At 42.1% G+C, this 20,086-nt stretch overlaps 1 protein-coding gene across 4 annotated transcripts in view; it reads left to right on the top strand.

The window, feature by feature from the left end:
- Nucleotides 1-20,086, top strand: part of ARFGAP2 (ADP ribosylation factor GTPase activating protein 2) — a 722,347-nt gene that overhangs the window by 162,766 nt on the left and 539,495 nt on the right. For all 4 annotated transcript variants that reach the window (XM_044082689.1, XM_044082691.1, XM_044082688.1 and 1 more), the window contains exon 4: nt 17,979-18,110. In XM_044082689.1, coding sequence (XP_043938624.1) covers nt 17,979-18,110 — 132 coding nt within the window. The remainder of the gene's footprint in view (nt 1-17,978; nt 18,111-20,086) is intronic.

The following is a 20,086-nucleotide window of genomic DNA, read 5'->3' as shown; positions in this document are numbered from 1 at the left end:
ATGGTCCAACCAGACAGTGGAACTCGGTAGCCATAGAAATTTCAAAGCTGCTAGAAAAAGTGTCATCCAACCGGCCTTCCAAGACCAGTTAGAATCCAGAGTCTAGTTGCCTTTTTTTGGTACTAAAACAAATCTCAAGGGACCTCAAGCCCATCCGAGACGTTTGTCATCTAAACTAGTTTGAGAAACAGACCAAATTCCAGATGGTCACAATTCAGTCCATTTTACCTTTACTGAGGAAGGATGATTAGATGTGCTGCATAGTTCTCCAGGATGCATACTTTCATATCAAAACAGCAAAGCACTCCAGGAAAGTTCTCCACTTGCAGCTGGGAGTCTGTCATTATCAATTCTGGGCCCTGCCTTTCAGTCTCACCACAGCCCCCAGAGTGTTTACCAATATCATGGCAGTGGTAGCAGTGAACTTGTGTTTGCTTGTGATCCATGTTTTCTCATACCTTGATGATTGGTTCTGAACTGCTACATCCATGCATCTGCTGCTGTACCATCTGGACCTGGTGCTCCAGTTGCTTCTGGACCTATGCGTAACTGTAAATCTTTCAAAGTGCCATCTGTCGCTAATGCAGGAAATGGATTTCATAGGATGCCACCTAGGCACCACCTGTTAGATTGCCAGTCTTCCCCATTTGAGGGTTTTCTCACTCCTACTCATGGCCATGCAGCTACTACATCACACATGTTCACCTGCTAGATTAGTTCTGTGTCATTTTGGGCTCATAGCTTCAGTGATTCTAACGGTTCTTTTAGCCATATACTTCATGAGAGTACTGCAGTGGACCTTAGCAGTACAGTGGTCCCAGTCTTTTCATCCTTTACATACAGAAATAAGGATTACACTAGTTTGCAGAAGACCCGTTGCCTGGTGGAGTACATCTCCAGTGATAATGAATGGTCGCTCATTATACACATTACACACACCAAGAGCAGTAGTAACCATGGATGCTTCCCTTCTGTGGTTGGGCGTTTGAAGGAAGAATGGTCCAAGGTACTTGGACATCCCAAAAGGCCAATCTTCACATCAATGCCTTGGAGTTGAGGATGGTCCTTGTAGAGTTGCAGGCATTCTCCTCTCCTACCAGTACATGCTGTGAAGCCATTTCTCATTGAAAAGGCAGTTCTTGCCAGTGTTTTTAGTGTCAGTTGCCCTGTCTGCCTTATTTCATTTTTATTGTCCAATTTCCTCATGTGTCCAATACATAGAATCATTTTCCATTCACTGAAAGATCATGTACTTTTCCTCAACAAAACGATTAGGACTCTGTTCCAGGTTTATTTTGGATTTCGGTATGCACTACCTACACCTTTCTATTGCTCACTCTCGTTCATGGTGAGTGAACACCTGAAAAGGATACCTCAGAACATTTTATGTCCAGTTTTACTCTTTCATTACTTATAGATGCTATTTACTTAGAGTTTTGCCTTATTTAATTTTTCTGTCTTATATTGACAGGAATGAGTTTAAAACTCTGCCCAGGCTTTCTCTCTCTCTGCTTTGTAAAATGTCTTTCTTAATGGTATGCACTTTTCCCTTGATGTTAATTTGCTGATTAAAATTCCTCATTTCTATGGCTCTATTATAGCTTGATGGTTGTGCAGTTTCCAGACTTCCTAACAGTACATCTTTCAGTGAGTGTTCCCTTCTGTTAGCTCTACTAGTGATTTCTGCCCCTTGCTTTGTTGCACTTTTGGCTGCAGTAATACTTTTGCTGTCTACTTTGCGGCTGCAATATTTCATTGTGTAGCTCCCTTTCCTGCACTAGTTTTGCTTTTTCGGGCTGCTCTGCCATAGTTGTAAGCTGAAATATTTCTTTAAAGGACAGCAATGGGATTCTATTATTATTAGATGCTCAACTTTTCTGTCCTTTTTTCCCCTATTTACTGTCCCTCCTATGAATAAACAATAGTGCAGCATTTTAAAATATTTTAAATCCACTGTTTCTCTCCACTACAACAGTACCTTACTGTAATGTGGTGGTTTCATTTTTAAAAAAAAATGTATCCTGCCCTGGAAAAGCTTGCTGCAGTATCCAATTCATTGATGTCATCAAGACTAATTAATGAAACAGTTTAAGAAACTTCTCTGTGTGGAAGATTTTCAGTCCATATATCTCTAGTTAATCACTGTATATTAATCAAATTAGACAATAGTAGTAGAAGTAGCGAACTTAAACTCATCTTAAGTAAAACAAATAATATATAGTTTTGAAATATATTGTACAGAATTACGAAGTATTCTAAAGTAATCCAGTCGAAAATCCTTTAAGTACACAGACGAGCTATCCAAGTAAAATAAGAATAGAGTAATAATTTTCTCATAAGCTTTCTAAATATATATATATATATATATATATATATATATATATATATATATATATATATACTTTTATCAGGCAAGGGAGTGGTTTATTGTGCTGTAAAACAGTGTTCGTGGTACACATGTTAAATTCATAACCCTTCCCCCATCAGTGTGACATTCAAGCTGGTCCTACCCTACTTAGCAACTGTCATAATAATATAACCTTTATGTACTTTAAATAAAATTTATAATGATGTGGTACCTCTTATTAATGAATACAGGTAGTTTTTTTGGTCAATTCCTTCCCCAAGCTGACATCACCATGACTGTCCTAAAAATCCACCCATGCTGTGATGTCACAGCTCCCTGGTTGTTCCCCTACCCATACAGAAAGTAAAGGCTAGAACAAGGAAATGGTGCACGAGTCAAGTCTCCTGCTGTGAGCCGTCAGTCACAGCAGGTAACGGCTCAATGTACCCTTAGCACTTTGACAGCTAGGGAAGTTAGGTGTGAAGGGGGCTGGGCGATAAGTCATAGTAGTAGTACAATTCAGGCTTCACAAATATTGCAGTTTAGCCATTCTAAAAAGAAGCAGCAGTAAAAAGCACTTTGAAAGACTGTTCTGTGGCATTTGCACTGTTTGTGTTTTAAGTAGTCACTGAATGGCATGAAATGTTACTTGAAACTGACTGAAAGAAAGCAGTGTATGCATGGAAAATTCAATGCAATGACAGCTTTCGGAAGAAAGATGTCTGCATGAAGTAATTTTTTTACAGACCAGCACTGCATTGTGGGATATCTAGAGGCAGTTGTTGTCGCCTCACAGTAAGATGCTGTCCTGTTCGATTCTCAGCTAGAGCGTCTTCTGTGTGGAGACATGCATGAATGGGCGTACCTTAGTTGAAGGTTGTGCGTCAGGGCTGGCAACTCAGCACGTAAAACTCTACTGCCAATCATTAGCGGACTGGAGTTCCACTGTGGCGACCCCTAACTGGGAAAAAGCCGAAAGACACAACAACTAAACAATCAGAATTATTTCAATATGCCAGACCCCATGTGGTCAGAGTCCGAAATTACATATACAAATATTTAAAAACTTGTAAATAGTCCCAGAGTGATGTTAAAATGTAGGAAACACCAAACCATGATGAAATAAACATGTTTTTTGAGTCTGTGGGTGTGGTTCTCCATTAAATGGTGTACATTTTTCTTCCCTGTGTTATTAGCGATATGTTTGTACATTTAGTTTATTCTAAACTGTGCCTTGATATTTGTTTAATTCGTGTTTTATAATGAATGTGTCTACTCATTGCTCTGCCCCTTTTTTCCAAGTTAGACACAGAGGAATGTCTGTAGGATTATTCACTTACTGATTCCAGTTCCTATATTAATATGGTGGTCTGTCAAAAGAAGTACTTTCTCCCCATTGCTTCTACAGGTATTTGAAATGGGGGGATAATCTTTCCATAATATCAGGTCATGTGATGAGTGGAGAAATACAGTAGCAAAACTACAGCAGCAGGATATAAACTACCTTCCCAGATAATTTTTATGTCTAGATGAGTAGGATATATTTTGTTTTCTTATTTCAATGAATTTACAATTCTTTTCTCTTATTTTAACCATACTGCATGTATCTAGCAATCCTTCAGCCTTTTGTCACTAGTTACAAGACAATAGATTTTTGAAGTAGCACAGTAATGTAATACAATCTCAACTATTCTAGCAAATAACTTATCGTATTCCATAGGCATGACTTTATTAAAAGTATGCTTTACAGGGAGCTTGTTTTTTATTGGTATGTTTCTATCAGTAGTACAAAATATGGTGATATGTGATCCTTTTTTCTTTATTGAAAAAAAGTACCCCTGCTGCTGATACCCGTTAACATTTGACTGAGCTGTACTGCAGGTGTAGGCTGCCCAGTTCCTTAGATGGCTTTGTGCATAACAGCACGTCTACTAGTTGAACTTACCCATTTTCTTAAAGCAGTAGATCAGTTTTGTTAGTGGCAAACAGTTGTACCATCTGCTTTGCGTCACAACTGTAATCTTAACATTTTGTGTGGAAAAAGTGCAGTTTTCACTTTTCAATTTGTCTTTTTGGTAACACTATCTCTGGCAAGTAATGTCTTAATGCTAGCACAATCATTTCTCCCCATGTTCAGAAAGGCTTTCAGCATTTCCCTGGTCAGATGAACTGAAAGGATGCTGGCCTGTTTCTTTTTTCTCATTACTCTTGAGGCATACTTTTTAAAGGTGACATGATATGGATCTTAGTCATCCTTCTTTGTTTCAGTGATGAAACAATCCTTGGCATAGCTTCCCATTTAAACACTGAAATTATCCCTTCAGCTGTGACAGTGAGTGTGTGTAGTAGTTGCTGCACAGTTTTTTATTAAATTTACACTACACTCATCAGAGAAAACGGAAGTTCCACAGAACTGTCTTTGTTTGTGTCTCTGAGGGAGATGTGTACTTTAGACAGGTGACTTCTTTAGGTTGGCAGTGGTAGGTGCAATCTTAAGACTTTGAAGGGAAAAAAGTGCTGATAACGGCTGCTGCAGTCTACCAGCGTGGATGGTTAAACAGAGTAGAAGCACCAGTTGTAGAAAACAGCATTGTTTGTTATAGAGAAGAGCTTAGAAAATGCAGGTGATTGTTACATTTTTGCTTTTAGGGCTAGCAACAAGCTAACACCCATTATCTTAAAAATTTAGCAGAAGCATTAGTTGTAGAAACCGGCATTTGAGAGGAGCTTAGAAAATGCAGGAGGTTCATCGTGTTTCACTGTTGCACCTAACCAATGGGTAGCCCTCGATCGTCCAGAATGCCAAAGGTAAGTAATAATGACGTCTGCTGTCGGTTGTAAAGGATTTCAGGGTGTCCGATACGAAAGGAGGCAGCCGACGGCACTTCAGTCTTCCTTGCTGCGGAGCCTGAAGCAGAATAATTTCTTGCATGAGTGCCGGTAGGCAGTTTACCTTTTTTGTTTCCGACTCCACAGTTGAAGTCAACTACAGTTAAGTATCCTGTTGGGGATCCTCTTTTCTTGCCTTAACGAATGTCAGAAAAGACTGTTAATTGTCTTACCTGTGGAAAGCAGATTCCCCATAGAGATTTTCATTCCTACTGTATTATTTATTTAGGCCTTGACCACAATGTTCCTAATTGTGATCTCTGTGCTTCCTTTAATCCACGTAGTATTCGTCGTTGGGCTAAGCTTTTAGCTAAGCATTTTGGAGTTTGGCCTAAGTTTGTCGGTATGGTGTCCGCTGGTCGTCATGCTTTGGATATCCCCAAGAAACATAAGGCTAAGGACCGAGACAGGCTTCCGAAGGTCAAGTCCTCGGATGATGTTAAGTTGGTAGTCAGTCATGCGGTAGCCAGTGAGGTTCCTTTGCAGCCTGCAGATTTTCAACTGCAGGCCTCGGTTGAGACCATTTCAGAGGCCTCCAGGTCTCTGGCTTCCATTTTGCCTTCTGAACTTCCGCCTGTTGCCTCTTCAGCTGGATCCGGAACTGCGAAGCTGACCCCGGTGTCCGAGACCTCCCTTCTTCGTTCAGACAGCACGCTCATACCGACTACTTCAGCTGCAACTTAGGCGGTTGCCAGGCCTCCCGAGTCCTTTAGACTTGCAGGTAAACCTTCCAGTCGTAAGCCTGTGAAGAAGCAGGCTCCAGTTTCCCCTCATTCTCAAATGGTTAAAATGGCTGATGACCTTTTGACTCTTAGTAGGAGTTCACAGCCTCCTCCTTCAAAAAGAGGTAGGGATGTCTGTCCTGAGGCTTTGTTTTTTTTCAGGTTCGGATACTTCTAGCATTTCTGTTGATGGAGGAAGTTTCTGAAGCTTTCTCTCCTTTTGAGGATTCAGACTAAGAGGAGTCCATCCATTCTGCTTCTCCTCCGGAAGATTTCTCTTTTGGTGATGCTTTAAATACTCTCAGGGAACATTTTAAATGGGAAAGTCAGAATTATCCCCTTTCTAAGAAAAGGGTTAGGGAGTTTTTGGATTTGCCTCAGCATAAGCCTTTGGCTATTCCACCTGTGTTGGGAAGTGGTTGATGATGTTTTTCTGGAAAATTCCTTGACTCCAAATTCGGCTCCTCCTGCTCCCAGGAAACCCTGACCGGTACTATAGAGTCCCTGATTCTCATTTGTTTCTTCTCAGGAATCAGTTGGCTAATCCAGAGTTTATTTCTCAAGACCCTAAAGGAGTTAAGGCCACTGTTACTAAAAATCCTGTTCCTTTTGACAGGGAATCTAGGAACCTAGATAGGTGGGTTAAAAAGGTTTATACCTCCGCCACTCTTGCTATTATGTCTACTAATTGTCTTTTTTTCATATGCTTGCTGAAGTACCAGCAGCACACTTTGGAAGCTATTAAGTGTAGGATAGCAAGTGTGCCTCAGTTGGTAGAGAGTAAGGATATGCAGGATTTGCTGAATTCTTCCAGTCTTGCCAATAAACATTTATTACATTTTGGTTTTGACATTCTAGAAGCCTCCTGTACGGCTACAGCTACTGGCTCTGTTATTAGAAGGCACGTTTGGCTCAGGGAGCAGCCCCTACCAGAGCCTGTCAAGGCTAAGCTTTTAGAAGTACCTTTGCATAAGGACAGTCTTTTTAGCAGCAAAGCAGAGGAAGTGCTCAAGAAGATGGAAGACAAGGCCAAGTTTATGCAGACAGTTGAAGACTTTCTGCAAGTTCAGCCTCCTCGCTTTAGCAGGAATTTCCCTTCTTAGAGTTGGACATTCCGTGATACCAACAGACAGAGCCATTCTAGGACTAGAGGTTACAAATCTTCTAGGGCACAGATGGCTACCCCTCAAAGGTCTAAGCATTGTCAGGCTTCCTCTTCCAAGGAGGGAAGTTCTAAGCCTGCATCTCAATCTAAACATTCTCAATGACTGTCCAACTTCTGCCTGTTCTTGCCTGCCCGGAGAGTCCCTTAGGGGGAAGGCTGGCCCTTTTTACAAATGTTTGGGCCAGCATCACGGACAACAAATGGGTAGGGTACTCAGAACTGTATTCCTAGGAAGCAAGTTTTCTTTCCACACCTTTCTAGTACCTGAAGGCTTCCCTGACGCTCCTCCAAACCAAAGGACAGAAGTAGAAAAGCAAATTTTGTCTCTTAGATCTGGGAGCAATAGAATCAGTTCTTGCTCAGCAGGTAGGCCAAGGTTTCTATTCCAGACTTTTCCTAGTACCGAAAAAAGAAGACAGCTGGCATCCTATCCCAGAGCTATCAATCCTGAACTCTTTCTTGATAATTCCAAAGTTCAAAATGATCACTCTGCATCAGTTGCTGCCAGTGTTAGAAAAGGATTCCTGGCTGGTAACGTTGGATCTCAAAGAAGCTTATCTGCACATCCCTGTCGAGGAAAGTTGCAGGCAATACCTTCGTTTCAGGGTGGGCAAGCGACAGTATCAATTCTCTGCGCTGCCCTTTGGCTTATCTACTGCTCCCAGAGTTTTCACAAAGTACCTGGCTCCAGTCATTGCTTTTTGCAGGCAGAAGAAAATGCAGATTTATCCATACTTGGACGACTGTCTAATTCAAGCAAATTCGCACGAACAGTTATTAAAGGATCTAGAATTTGTAAAGACTCTTCTCTCTTCCCTGGGTTGCACACTCAATGTGGAAAAATCAAAAATGGTGTCATCCAAAGAGAGAACATTCCTGGGAGCGAGTCTGAACACAGCCGCCCAGATGATATATCTCACCTAGGAGAAGCAGACAACTCTTTCAGTTTACTTCAAGGACTTGGCAAGCCTGTCCCAGCTACCTGCAAGGAAATACCTACAAGCTCTGGGATTCATGCCCTCTTGTATTTTCATGATTCCATATGCAAGACTGCATATGAGGAAATTGCAGTGGTACCTCAAGAACATTTGGTATCAACACACACAGGACTTTGATGTGATAATTCCTCTGCTTCCATGTTTGCAGACAGAGTTTCTATGGTGGGCAACAGCCTGTCTACAGAACAAAGACATGCCTTTTTGTCCACCCCTTGCCACTCAAGTTCTTACCACAGACGCATCAGACTACGCCTGGGAGCTCACCTGGATGGTAGATGCGTACAGGGAATTTGGAATTTCCAGCAGATGCACCTGCACATAAATTTAAAGGAGTTGATGGCAGTCCAGCAGGCCTTACTAGCTTTCAAACATCTTCTTTCTCCAGGGACCCTGCTTGCCAGGACGGACAACACCACAGTCATGTGGTACATCAACAAGCAGGGAGGGACTCATTCTTACCTCCTGTGCAAACAAAGCGAGAGTCTTTGGTCCATAGCAGCATCCCTGGGCCTGCATCTCCCAGCTCAGTTTCTTCCAGGAAGGCTCAGTGTTTTGGCAGACCAGTTGAGCAGACGGAACCTGGATCCTTACGAGTGGCCGCTGAACAGAGCAGTTTTTTTACAGCAGCATTCAATGTTTGGGTACTCCTCAAGTAGATCTTTTCTCCTCTCCAGACAACCATCTTCTACCTTTTTTTTTGCACCAGACAGCATCACAGCAGAGCCTGGAAAGTGGATGCTCTGTCCTTCCCTTGGACGCGGCTGTCAGTTTATGCCTTCCCTCCTCTTTCCAGAGTATTATTGAAGATCAAGGATGAGTGACCAAGGACTATTCTCATAGCTCTAGACTGGCCCAGGCAGCATTGGTATCCACTGCTTCGCAGTCTCTCCCAATTTCCTCCTTGGCATCTTCCTCTGAAGCTAGATCTTTAGGTTCAGAAAGGGGGAAACATTCTACTTCCTCATCTTCAGTCCCTCCATTTGGCAGCATGGCTCATTGTATGACTCAATCCTTTTCTTCTTCCCTTTCCCAGCAGGTGGTTGACGTGCTGAGGGAGGCCAGGAGGCCTAGCACTAGGTAGTCTTATGCTGGCAAATGGGAAAGATTTTCTTTGGATGCAGGCTAGATACTAATAATCTCGGCCTACCCTTCCTCTGATCCTGGAATACCTGGCCTATTTGCTTCAAGGTGGTCTTTCCTCTATCAAGATCCATGCTTCAGCCATTTCTGCTCATTGTTCTTTTGAACAACCCATTTTCTCTCATCCTCTGATGAAAATGTTTCTCAGAGGTGCTTGCAACTTAAAACCTCCCAGAAGGCCGCCTACTCCAGCCTGGGATCTTAATTTTGTTCTAAAGAAACTCGCTCTTCCTCCTTTTGAGCCAGCTGCCACTGTTTATTTATTGTTTCTCTCGTGGAAGACTGCTTTCCTCTTGGCTATAACTTCAGCAAAGAGGATTTCGGAGCTGCATGCTTTGATGGCTGTAGAGCCTTTTCTTATTTTCCATGCGGATAGGGTCTCTCTGAGAACCAACTCTTCCTTTATGCCTAAGGTGGTTTCTAGCCTGACTCTTAATCAGTCCATACACCTTCCTACCTTCTTTCCTAATCCTCGAAATAGAGGTGAAAGAATCCTACATTCTCTTGATGTGCATAGGCAGCTCAGATTTTACCTGGACAGGACTAAAGACCTTCGGAAATCAGCACAGTTATTGGTCAGTTTTGCCCTTGGAGCCCAGGGCAAGGCTATTTCTAAGCAAACCATTTCTAAATGGATTGCTCATTGTATTACTTTTTGTTATTCCTTTCATGACAAGGTTCCTCCTCAAGGGGTTAGGATCCACTTAACTAGAGCAGCTTCCACTTCTGCAGCCTTTTTACGGGGTGTCCCTACTATAGACATTTTGGAGGCTGCCACATGGTCTTCTGTTCACAAAGCATTATAATTTGCCATTGTTTTCTAGAGCCAGGGCAGGGTTTGCCACTGCTGTTCTGCAGGGCATTATCTCCAATCCTTGATGCTGTTGGTTCCTCCTCCCTTTTCCCTGGGCTTCGGTATTCAACCCATTGGTTAGGACTGCAAAAGTGAAACGCGAACATAGTACAATTGTGTACACTTACCATAAATGTAGATGTTAGAGTGTATTCACTGTTGCAGTCCTGCTTTCCCTCCCTTCTTCCCCCTTTTCTCTTTTCCTAAGGTACAGACTAAATTTGGTTTAAGTCTTGTTTTCTTGGGGCTCCTGACTGTTATGGCAAGAAAAACTGAGGAAGTGATGTCTGCTGCCTCCTTTTGTATCCGACACCCTAACGTCCTTTACAACCGACGATAGCCGGCACCATTATTACTTACCTTTGGTATTCTGGTCGATAGTGAGCCACCGAGAGGCGGATAACCCATTGGTTAGGACTGCAACAGTGAATACACTCTAACATCTACGTTTATGTTAAGTGTACACAACTGTACATGTTCTTAGTGTTTCACTGTTGCAGTCATTACATTTGGGTTATCTGCTTGCAGATAGCCCTTAGTCGGCCTGATTAACAAGGTCTTGGGTCCTGCGTCGGTTGCTGTCCCTTCTTTCATGACGTCAGGTCGTCAGGGATATAAAACATGTAGCCGACGCCATTACATCAGTCTTTCTTGCCATGCAATGCCCGAAGCAGAAGCAGTTCGCAAGTGCCGGTCGGCCAACTCCCGAAATTTTTGTTTTCGAGTTTCAGAACTGAAGTCTTCAACTAAAGCTAAGTACCCCGTTGGGGAAACTTTTTCTTGCTCCTTACCGATGTCCGTAAAAGTTAATAATTGCATTACTTGTGGAAAGCAAATACCTCATAAAGATTTTCATTCGTACTGTATTCCTTGCCTAGGCCCTGACCACGATGTACCTTACTGTCGGTTTTTTGCTTTATTTAATCAGTGCACTATCAGTCGTTGGTATATTTTCGCCTCTAAATATTTCGGTTCTTGGTTTAATTATCCAGAAATGTCGTCTGTTATCCATCCAACTACTGGGATTCCGAAAAAATGCAAAGATAAAGACAGAGACAGGCTGCCGAGGTCCAAAACTGCCGCCAACGCTTCTCCTAAGCCAGTCGCCAGTTCGCCGGTACTTAGTGAGGCGCTTTCGCCCCTGTTACCTGCTACTTCTGATTCGCAGGCCTCTACTGAGACCCATTCGGAGTCCGGTATGCTGCGAGATGCTTCAACTATGGAACCCGCGGATGTCTTTACCTTGGATGGGTCCGAAGCCGCTGTGCAGGCACTGGCTTTTGAGGGTGTATTCAGGCCTACGGACTTGCATATTAAACAGACGCTTCTTTCTTTACTTAGGCCTAAATCTCGATCCATGCCTAAAATACGATGCCCAGGCCACATGCTCAGGCCTCTATGCCTAAAAAACAAATGATAAGAATGGCTGAAGATCTAATAACTCTAATCAGGAGTAGCCACCCCCCCCCCCCCTTCTAAGAGGCCTTGGACTGAAGTTGATTATGAATCTTCTGATCAGGATTCTGTTTCTGATTCTTCTGATGATCTGGATTTGCCCTTATCTACTTATGAAGATTCTGATGCATAGGACTCCATTCCCTTTGCTTCCCCTCCTGAAGATTTTTCTTTTGGGGAAACCTTACAATACTCTAAGGGAGCATTTCCACTGGGAAAGCAGGATTTTTCTGACTCAAAAAAAGAGCCTTAGGGATTTCCTTTTCCTACTTCAGCATAGGCCTTTAGCTATTCCTCCTGTACTAGACATTGTTGATGCTTTTTCGGAATTTAGTTTGGCCCTGATTCCCTGCCTCATGCTCCCAGAAAACCTGACGGATACTAGACCGTTCCTGAGTCCCACAAGTTCCTTTTCAGAAATCCTGTTGCTGATCCAGAAACCATTTCTCAGAGACTCAAGGGCATTAAGGCTTCTTCTGCTAAAAATCCTACCCCTTCTGATGGCAGTCGGGGCTTTAAACTGCCAATTTCATATGCTAAAATATCAACAGCATATTATGGGACTGCTTAAACAGAAAATGATGATGATTTCTGACTGTGTGGAAAATAACGATTTACAAGATTTATTGCATTCTGCTGAACAAGTTGGAAAATGTACTTTGCAATGTGGTTTTGATTCATTAGAGGCTTGTTGCAGGGCTGCTGTTACTGGGTCTGTGCTCAGAAGGCATGCTTGGCTTAAGGAGCAATCTTTGCCTGATCATGTTAAAGCTAAATTGTTGGATGCTCCTTTAAATCAGGACCGCCTGTTTGGCAACAAGGCTGAGGAAGTTCTTAAAAAGATGAAAGATGAAGCTAAATCTATACAAACTGTTAAAGGTTTTTTGCAAGTTCAGCCTCCTAGATTTAGTAGGCACTAGCCCTCTAAGAATTGGTCCTTTCCAGCCAAACCCAGACACTGCAAAACCCCCAGGTTACAGTCCCAGGGGACACACACAACTAAGCAGTGGGGGGGCTCCACTTCCAAATCTGGGAATAATAAGTCTCCCCCTATGGTAAAATGTCTCAATGACTTCCTTTTAAAATTTCCAAGCACTTATCAACTGACTGCCCCTTTGGGGGAAAGATTGCTCTTCATGCAAAGAACTGGGAAGTCATTACTCAGGACAACTGGGTCTTAAATATAGTGTCCCAGGGATGCTGATTTCACTTCCACACGTTGCCAACGCCAAATGGGTGGCTGGACCTACCCCCAAATCAGTGGGCAGAGACTCAAAAACAGGTACTTTCTCTCTTAAGCATGGGGGCTATTCAGCTGGTACCAGAAGAGGAAAAGGGACAAGGTTTCTACTCGAGACTTTTCCTGGTACCCAGAAAAGATGCATCATGGCATCCTATCCCTGGACATGTCTACTCTAAACACCTTTCTGGAGGTTCCAAAATTCAAGATGCTGACTCTTCACCAATTACTTCCAATGCTAGGCAAAGACGCCTGGTTGGCAACACTAGATTTAAAAGAAGCATATCTGAACATCTCAATCGGGGAATCTTGGAGAAGATACCTACCTTTCAAAGCAGGCTACACGCACTATCAGTTCTCTGCATTGCCCTTTGGCTTATCTACTGCGCCCAGGGTATTCACAAAGTGCCTAGCTGCAGTTATTGCATTTTGCAGGCAAAGAAGTATTCAAATTTACCCATACCTGGACAATTGTCTAATTCAGGCAGAAAGCCAGGACATACTTTTAAATCATCTGGCCTTTGTAAAAAGGGTTTGAACTTGTCTGGGGTACACCATAAACGAAAAGAAATCACGACTGGTACCCTGTCAACAAATTACATTCCTGGGAGCAAGCTTGAATACAACTTCCCAGATGGCTTACCTCACGCCAGAAAAGCAAATTCATTTGACAGCCTACTTCAAACAAGTGGCCACAAAAACCCTGCTATATGCAAGACAAATACTGCAAGCCTTGGGGTTCATGGCCACCTGCATTCTTCTAATTCTATATGCAAGACTGCATATGAGGAAACTGCAGGGATATCTAAAAAGCCTGTGGAGTCACCATTCTCACAGCCTAGAAACAATGATTCCTATCATACCTTGCCTACGCCTAGAGTTCCTTTGGCGGGCAGAGCCCTGCCACCAAAACAAGTGACTACCTTTCACACCACCCCAACCCTAACGACCGATGCATCAGAGTATGCATGGGGGGCTCACTTGGCAGGGAAGTGCACTTCATGGCAAATGGAACCCAAGTCAAATGCACCTGCATATCAATCAAAAGAAATGTTAGCTGTACAGAATGCTCTGACAGCCTTCAAGGACTACATTCTTCCAGGACAACTAATGGTAAAGATGGACAACACCACGGTTATGTGGTACATAAACAAGCAGGGGGGTACACATTCTTACCACCTCTGCAGACTTGCCATGTCATTGTGGAACACAGCCTTGAGCTACCAAGTGCACCTACAAGCTCAATTTCCGTCAGGAAAATTAAATACACTGGCAGATGGACTAAGTAGAAACTTCATGGACCCACACGAGTGGAAACTGGAACCAAGGATTTTCAGCATGTTGACAAGTGAATAGGGGAGCCCAGATATAGACATGTTTTGCTTCTCCCCAGAACTACCAGTTAGACAAATTTTGCACAAGGACTCCCCACAAACAAGCTTTGAAAATGGATGCTCTAGCCTTCAGCTGGAAAAACCTATCAGTCTATGCCTTCCCCCCGCTGCCTCTGCTTTCCAAAGTACTACTAAAAGTCAAACAGGACAAACCAAGGATGATTTTGATTGCTCCAGACTGGCTGCGCCAACACTGGTACCCCCCTCCCCCCCCCCGCACAGTTTGTCATCCATGTCTCCATGGTACCTGCCTCAGACTCCTTCCCTGCTGTCTCAGCAGGAGAACCAGATTCTGCACCCTCAGCTTCCAACACTGAACCTTGCAGCCTGGCTAATTACTTACTCTCCCTTACCATCCCTCAGCAAACCTGTGATGGATGTCATCTTAGAGGCAAGGAGGCATTAGAACTAGAAGATCTTATGCTGAAAAATGGAAAAGATTCTTTGCCTGGAACCAACCTCAAGGGATGAGCACAGCAGCGCCCAATTTACCTCAGATTTTACAATACTTAACTGAGATGCTTCACAAGGGCCGGTCTTTTTCCTCCATTAAAATCCACGCCTCAGCCATTTCAGCTCATTATAGCACAGAACCTTCCCTCTTCTCTCATCCACTGCTCAAGCAGTTCCTCAGAGGGGCCAAAAATTTGAGACCACCCAGGAGAGCTCCAACCCCAGCCTGGGACCTTAACTTTGTATTGGAGAAACCTTGCTCTACCTCCGTTCGAGCCAGCTGCTACTGCAGACTTAACATTTCTTTCTTGGAAAACAGTTTTTCTTTTAGCAATCACTTCAGCTAGAAGGGTATCTGAGTTACAGGCCCTTATGGTAGTGGAGCCTTTCATCATCTTTCATGCGGACAGGGTGTCACTCAGAACCAATCCATCCTTCATGCCCAAGGTGGCATCCAGTGTGGCTCTTAATCAGTCCATTCATTTGCCAACCTTCTTTCCTAATCCACAGAACAAAGGGGAATGGATACTGCATTCCTTGGACGTGCACAGACAACTTAGATTCTACTTGGACAGGACTAAATCTCAAAGAAAATCTGAACAACTGCTGGTAGCATTTGCTGCAGGGGCAGAGCGGAAGGCTGTTTCAGAACAAACCATTTCTAAATGCATAAGCCATTTCATTCATTTCTGCTGTAAGCACCATGGTAAAGCTATCCCCCAAGGGATCAGACCTCATTCCACCAGGGCTGCAGCTACTTCTACAGCCTTTCTCAGAGGCATTCCTACCAGGGACATCCTAGAAGCTGCTACCTGGAGTTCTGTACATACTTTCACCAAGCATTATCATTTGGCAATTTTCTCCAAATCCAGAGCTGGCTTTGCCACTGCAGTCTTGCAGGGCCTTATAGCTGGCCCTAATGCTGTCTAAACTCCTCCTCCCCAACCATAGCTTTGGGAATCTACCCAAATGTAATGACTGCAACAGTGAAACATGAAGAACATAGTACAGTTGTGTACACTTACCATAAATGTAGATGTTCGAGTGTATTCACTGTTTGAGTCCTGGTTACCCTCCCTCCTGCCCCCTAACTTCTTTTGGCTATACCTCTACTTTCCTTTACTATGCTTAAAAGCCTTTTTGGTGTATTCGCTTTTTTGTTGGAGGTATACCTTTGTGTTTTTTATGTTTAATTGTTTCCCATTAGGGGGCACCTGACATTTAGGGCAAGAAAAACTGATGTAATGGCATCGACTGCATGTTTTATACCCCTGACGTCATGGAAGAAGGGATAGCAACTGACGCAGTATCCAAGACTTTGTTAATCAGGCCGACTGAGGGCAACCTGCAAGCAGATTACCCCAAACGTAATGACTGCAACAATGAATTCACTCAAACATCTACATTTATGGTAAGTGTACACAACTGTACTTAACTTAAAACAGTTCCATATTGGTGAAATATAATCTCAGTAATTGTCTGTCTCTGTAGTTAAGGATTCCTCTAAAAGGATCAAATTCTAGCATCCGTCTTGTGCCTTCCTCCAGTTCATTCTCCTGTCTCCCTTGCAGATCTGATGCTGTGGACATGAAATCACTCTTTATAAAGAGTAAACAGGAGTCCTTTTGTACAGCTTTACTTGTGTCATTAAAAAAATTGCTGTTAGTAATGCAGCAAATTATTTTACACCATATTCACCAAAGAAGTTCTGCATGTATTTACGTCAGTGTTGAGATGCCTTTAGGCCACTTCAGAGTCACCATTTAGCAAGAGACTATGCAGTATGCTGTGTGTGTACATGCATTTGCATGCATATATAAAGGTCTATGTGTAAACAAATGTTTGTCTTTCGGCTTTTTCCCGGTAAGGGGTCGCTACAGCAGAACTCAGGTCCGCTAATGATTGGCAGTAGAGTTCTTACGAAATGCCGAGGTGCCAGCTCGATGCCCAACCTTCAACGAAGGCACGTCCATTTACGCATGCATGCCTTTCGAACGCTACCCAACTGCGGGGAGGACATGCAGACTCCACACAGAAGGCACTCCCAAGCCAAGCCGAGAATTGAACGGGAGAACCTCTTGCTGTGAGGTAACAACGCTACCGCTGTACCACCGCAAAAATTATGTGTAAACAAATGTATTATGTATAAAATAACAGTTTGTAGATAATTGGATACTAAGCTTTTTTTGGACAGTGTTATTCACTAGGCTTTGTTTTAAGTTATTCACTTGGTTTGCTAAGAATGTTTTAATCATTGGCAAAAAGTTGATTATTTATATACTTGAAAAAGTAATTTTTTGAGTTCTATGCTGAACATTCTTTAAACTTGCAATACTGTTATCACGTTAACCTTTCACTTTTGTTTTTATAAATGAAAATGATATATTCTTGGGTATTTGCCAGGTAGCCTACATTGTAAAGATAATCAGTAATGTAAACTGGTCATCTTATGTATTGGACCTACAAAATGACAGCGGCATATGTCCAGGTTCATGATGATGTCTGCCTACACACACTGAAAACTATGGTAGGAAAAGGGGCTACAGTTAGTCTGTGTTTCTTTTCGGACAACTCTGCACAAGTTCATGCCTTGCAGTTTCGCTTCTACATTTCTCACCTAAGAAACACCCTTCTCAAGTCTGTGTATGTGCTGCGTGAGTGGGAGGAGGGTTCATTTTCTTCTACCTTCAGCTTTTCTGAAAAAAAAATGGGAAAATAATGACTTGATAAGGTTGTGTGTTGTGGTAAGGATATTTTTTTTCCTTGTGTGTGTTTTTTAAAGATTAATAAATGTATATATTTTGAGTTCTCATGCAGAGTACACTGCTCATTTCTGGGCATGACTTATCTAAGATGGTATAGAGGAAAGTGATTTTAGAGACAAAGTAGTGTAAACTGTTTTAAGTGAAGCTCTGAGGGTCTGGGAACATACAGGATGTCTATTTTTTGAACAGAGTACTGGAGTAGTAAAACGTACGAGAATTTTGAGATGCTTAAATGTTACACATTAAGCATATTGGGGAAAAGGAAATATCAAAGCAAGGATTTTTTAAAACAAGAGGCAATTTTTAGGAAATGTGAAAGGTTTAAGCCACATACAAAACTATTTTAAGGAAAGGATACTGTAGGCATTGAATGGCATATATGGCATAGGAGCTCAAGTGCAGAGCTGTTGAGGGAATACTGAACTATATAGGACAGAGCCCTTAGTGGTTCAGAAAAAGTAAAAATGCAGCTTAACAATGATCTTTATCTTTTCAACTGCACAGTGTTGTTTTTTTGAAGTTTGACAGTGTAAAAGCTGTAATTCCGTGCTTTACAGACTGCCTTCTTTCGTCAACATGGTTGCACCACCAGTGACACCAATGCCAAGTACAACAGTCGAGCAGCACAAATGTATCGTGAGAAGATCCGTCACTTAGCAACAGCAGCAATGTCCAAATATGGGACAGAGGTAACTTGCAACTTAAGGTTAGAAGTCTGCTTTGCACTAACAGTACTCAATTTAGAGATGTTCAATATGTTTCCTGAAAGATTCCAATAATTACGATAATGCCAATTAAAGTCTGTAACTGGTAAAATGCATTGCTGAATTGGCTTCATCCTTCAGGGCCTTCATCTTGCCCATTATTTTGGTTATACCTTATTAACTTAGTCCATAGCTGTGAATATGTGCATCATTTATCAGCAGCCGTCTTATAGCAGGCGCTGATAAGTTTAATATTGAGCAGTAAATGTTTCTAGCACTTCAGGTTTAGGTTGGCAAGAGTCTTTTTAATAAATAATTTGAATCTGTAGAGATGGTTTATTTTTCCAAGAACCATAAATCCTATGTTTTGACCTGTACCCTGGCCTTGTTCTGTATTACAGAAGATTGCTGATGGTATGGATTTGTGAATGTTATGGTTTTCATTCTTTTTGTGACTTTTGGAATCTGGCTGTGTTGATTTTTAACAGCTTTTGAATAGAGTTAATGCTTGTGTTTTTTTTTTTTTTTTTAATTCTGTCCTGAAGTTTAAGGATGCTTTCCTGAGTATTTTATGGGTACCATGTAGTCTCTAGGTACAACCTTATTTGAATTTGGTTATAGGTAACAATTTTAAGGTTTGTCAGAAATTTGCAAATCTGTCTGGGAACACCTTGGACCATCTTATCTGATAACTCTTTTTAGAGCAGAGGAATGGAACCCAGAGTATGACCCAACTTACCTGGGTTGACTAATGACCTCACGGACTCTGCAGAGAAGCTAACCAATAAAGGAGAGGAATGAAGAGGCCTTGTCTGATTCTTTCCCTGGTGGGGTTTGAGCACACCTTGCATCAATGCATTGCTGGTGTAGACTTGAAATGCAAATCAAACATTCCTGTCACAAAAGGGAGTGGGGCAGGGCTTGGAGATCAGCAAATATCAAAGCAAGAGTCTTTTAAAGTGAGACATTAAATTAAGGGAATTGTGAAAGGTTTAGACTCCTGATGGGTATCTTAGTGTTGGACATCCTGTGGGCTCTGGTGGTGATGAGCTAGATGGTCAGCAAGCTGGGGAGGGCAGTAAAGTTTAAAAAAAAAAGTGAGGCATTTAGAGAAAAGCAAACATTGGAAATTTAAAATTTCAGAATGGTTAAGCTTTGGTCTCTGACTCAACTCATTCCTTCGCAGCACAGGATGGCAATGTTGGATCTTAAGAGTGCTTATTAGCGCACTATTTCTCCACAAACTAAGTTCCCAAAGTTTTTTGGGCCACCAGTCACTACCATTTTGCACTGATCAATTTTTGAGCTGTCATCAGTCTTTATGTTTTTCACCACTTCTTGGTTTCAACCATTGCTGCACTCTGGTTAAGTTATCTGGATTACCATTGCGTTTATACTCTAAGGAATAACTTCTGCAGGACGGAGTCATACTGTATACTTTCCAAAAAGTTTGTTTGCTTTATTTAGGTACTTTTACCAAACATAAGTAACAAAAATGAAGTAATCCAACCAAGAATCCAGAAGGTGGTAGAAGTGAAATCAAGATTCTTTTTTCTTCCACAATTAGTGCTTTCATCTGAATTTCATGGACAACTACAGAAAAAAATGGCATTGTGCACGCAACTCTTTAAATACAAGTAACAAGTCACGTCACATTAACAAAGAAGCTGGTTAGTGTGCCCTCTCTGCATTTTAGAGCCCTTTACAGTTTTTTTGAGAAACCATACATATCATCAAGTTCAATCATAAAAATACAATCAATTTTTTGTGTGGCCATAAATACTAGAGTAAAAACTGTAAAGCACCTGTTAGTGTGCAAAACGCATTAAACCTCTAAAAGCCTTAATAATTAAACAAGTTTAGTTAACAGATTATATCTGACAAAGTAGGAATACTTTAAACAGCACTTTCTACACAGTTTTTTAACTTTGTAAAATCATGAATAAACACCCAATCAGTAT

The sequence above is a fragment of the Protopterus annectens genome, chromosome 9.part0 (assembly GCF_019279795.1).
Source record: "Protopterus annectens isolate FY-2018-M chromosome 9.part0, PAN1.0, whole genome shotgun sequence".
NCBI classification, from domain to species: domain Eukaryota; kingdom Metazoa; phylum Chordata; order Ceratodontiformes; family Protopteridae; genus Protopterus; species Protopterus annectens.
The sequence above is the reverse complement of the archived record's forward strand: the minus strand, read 5'-3'. Positions and strand labels throughout refer to the sequence as shown.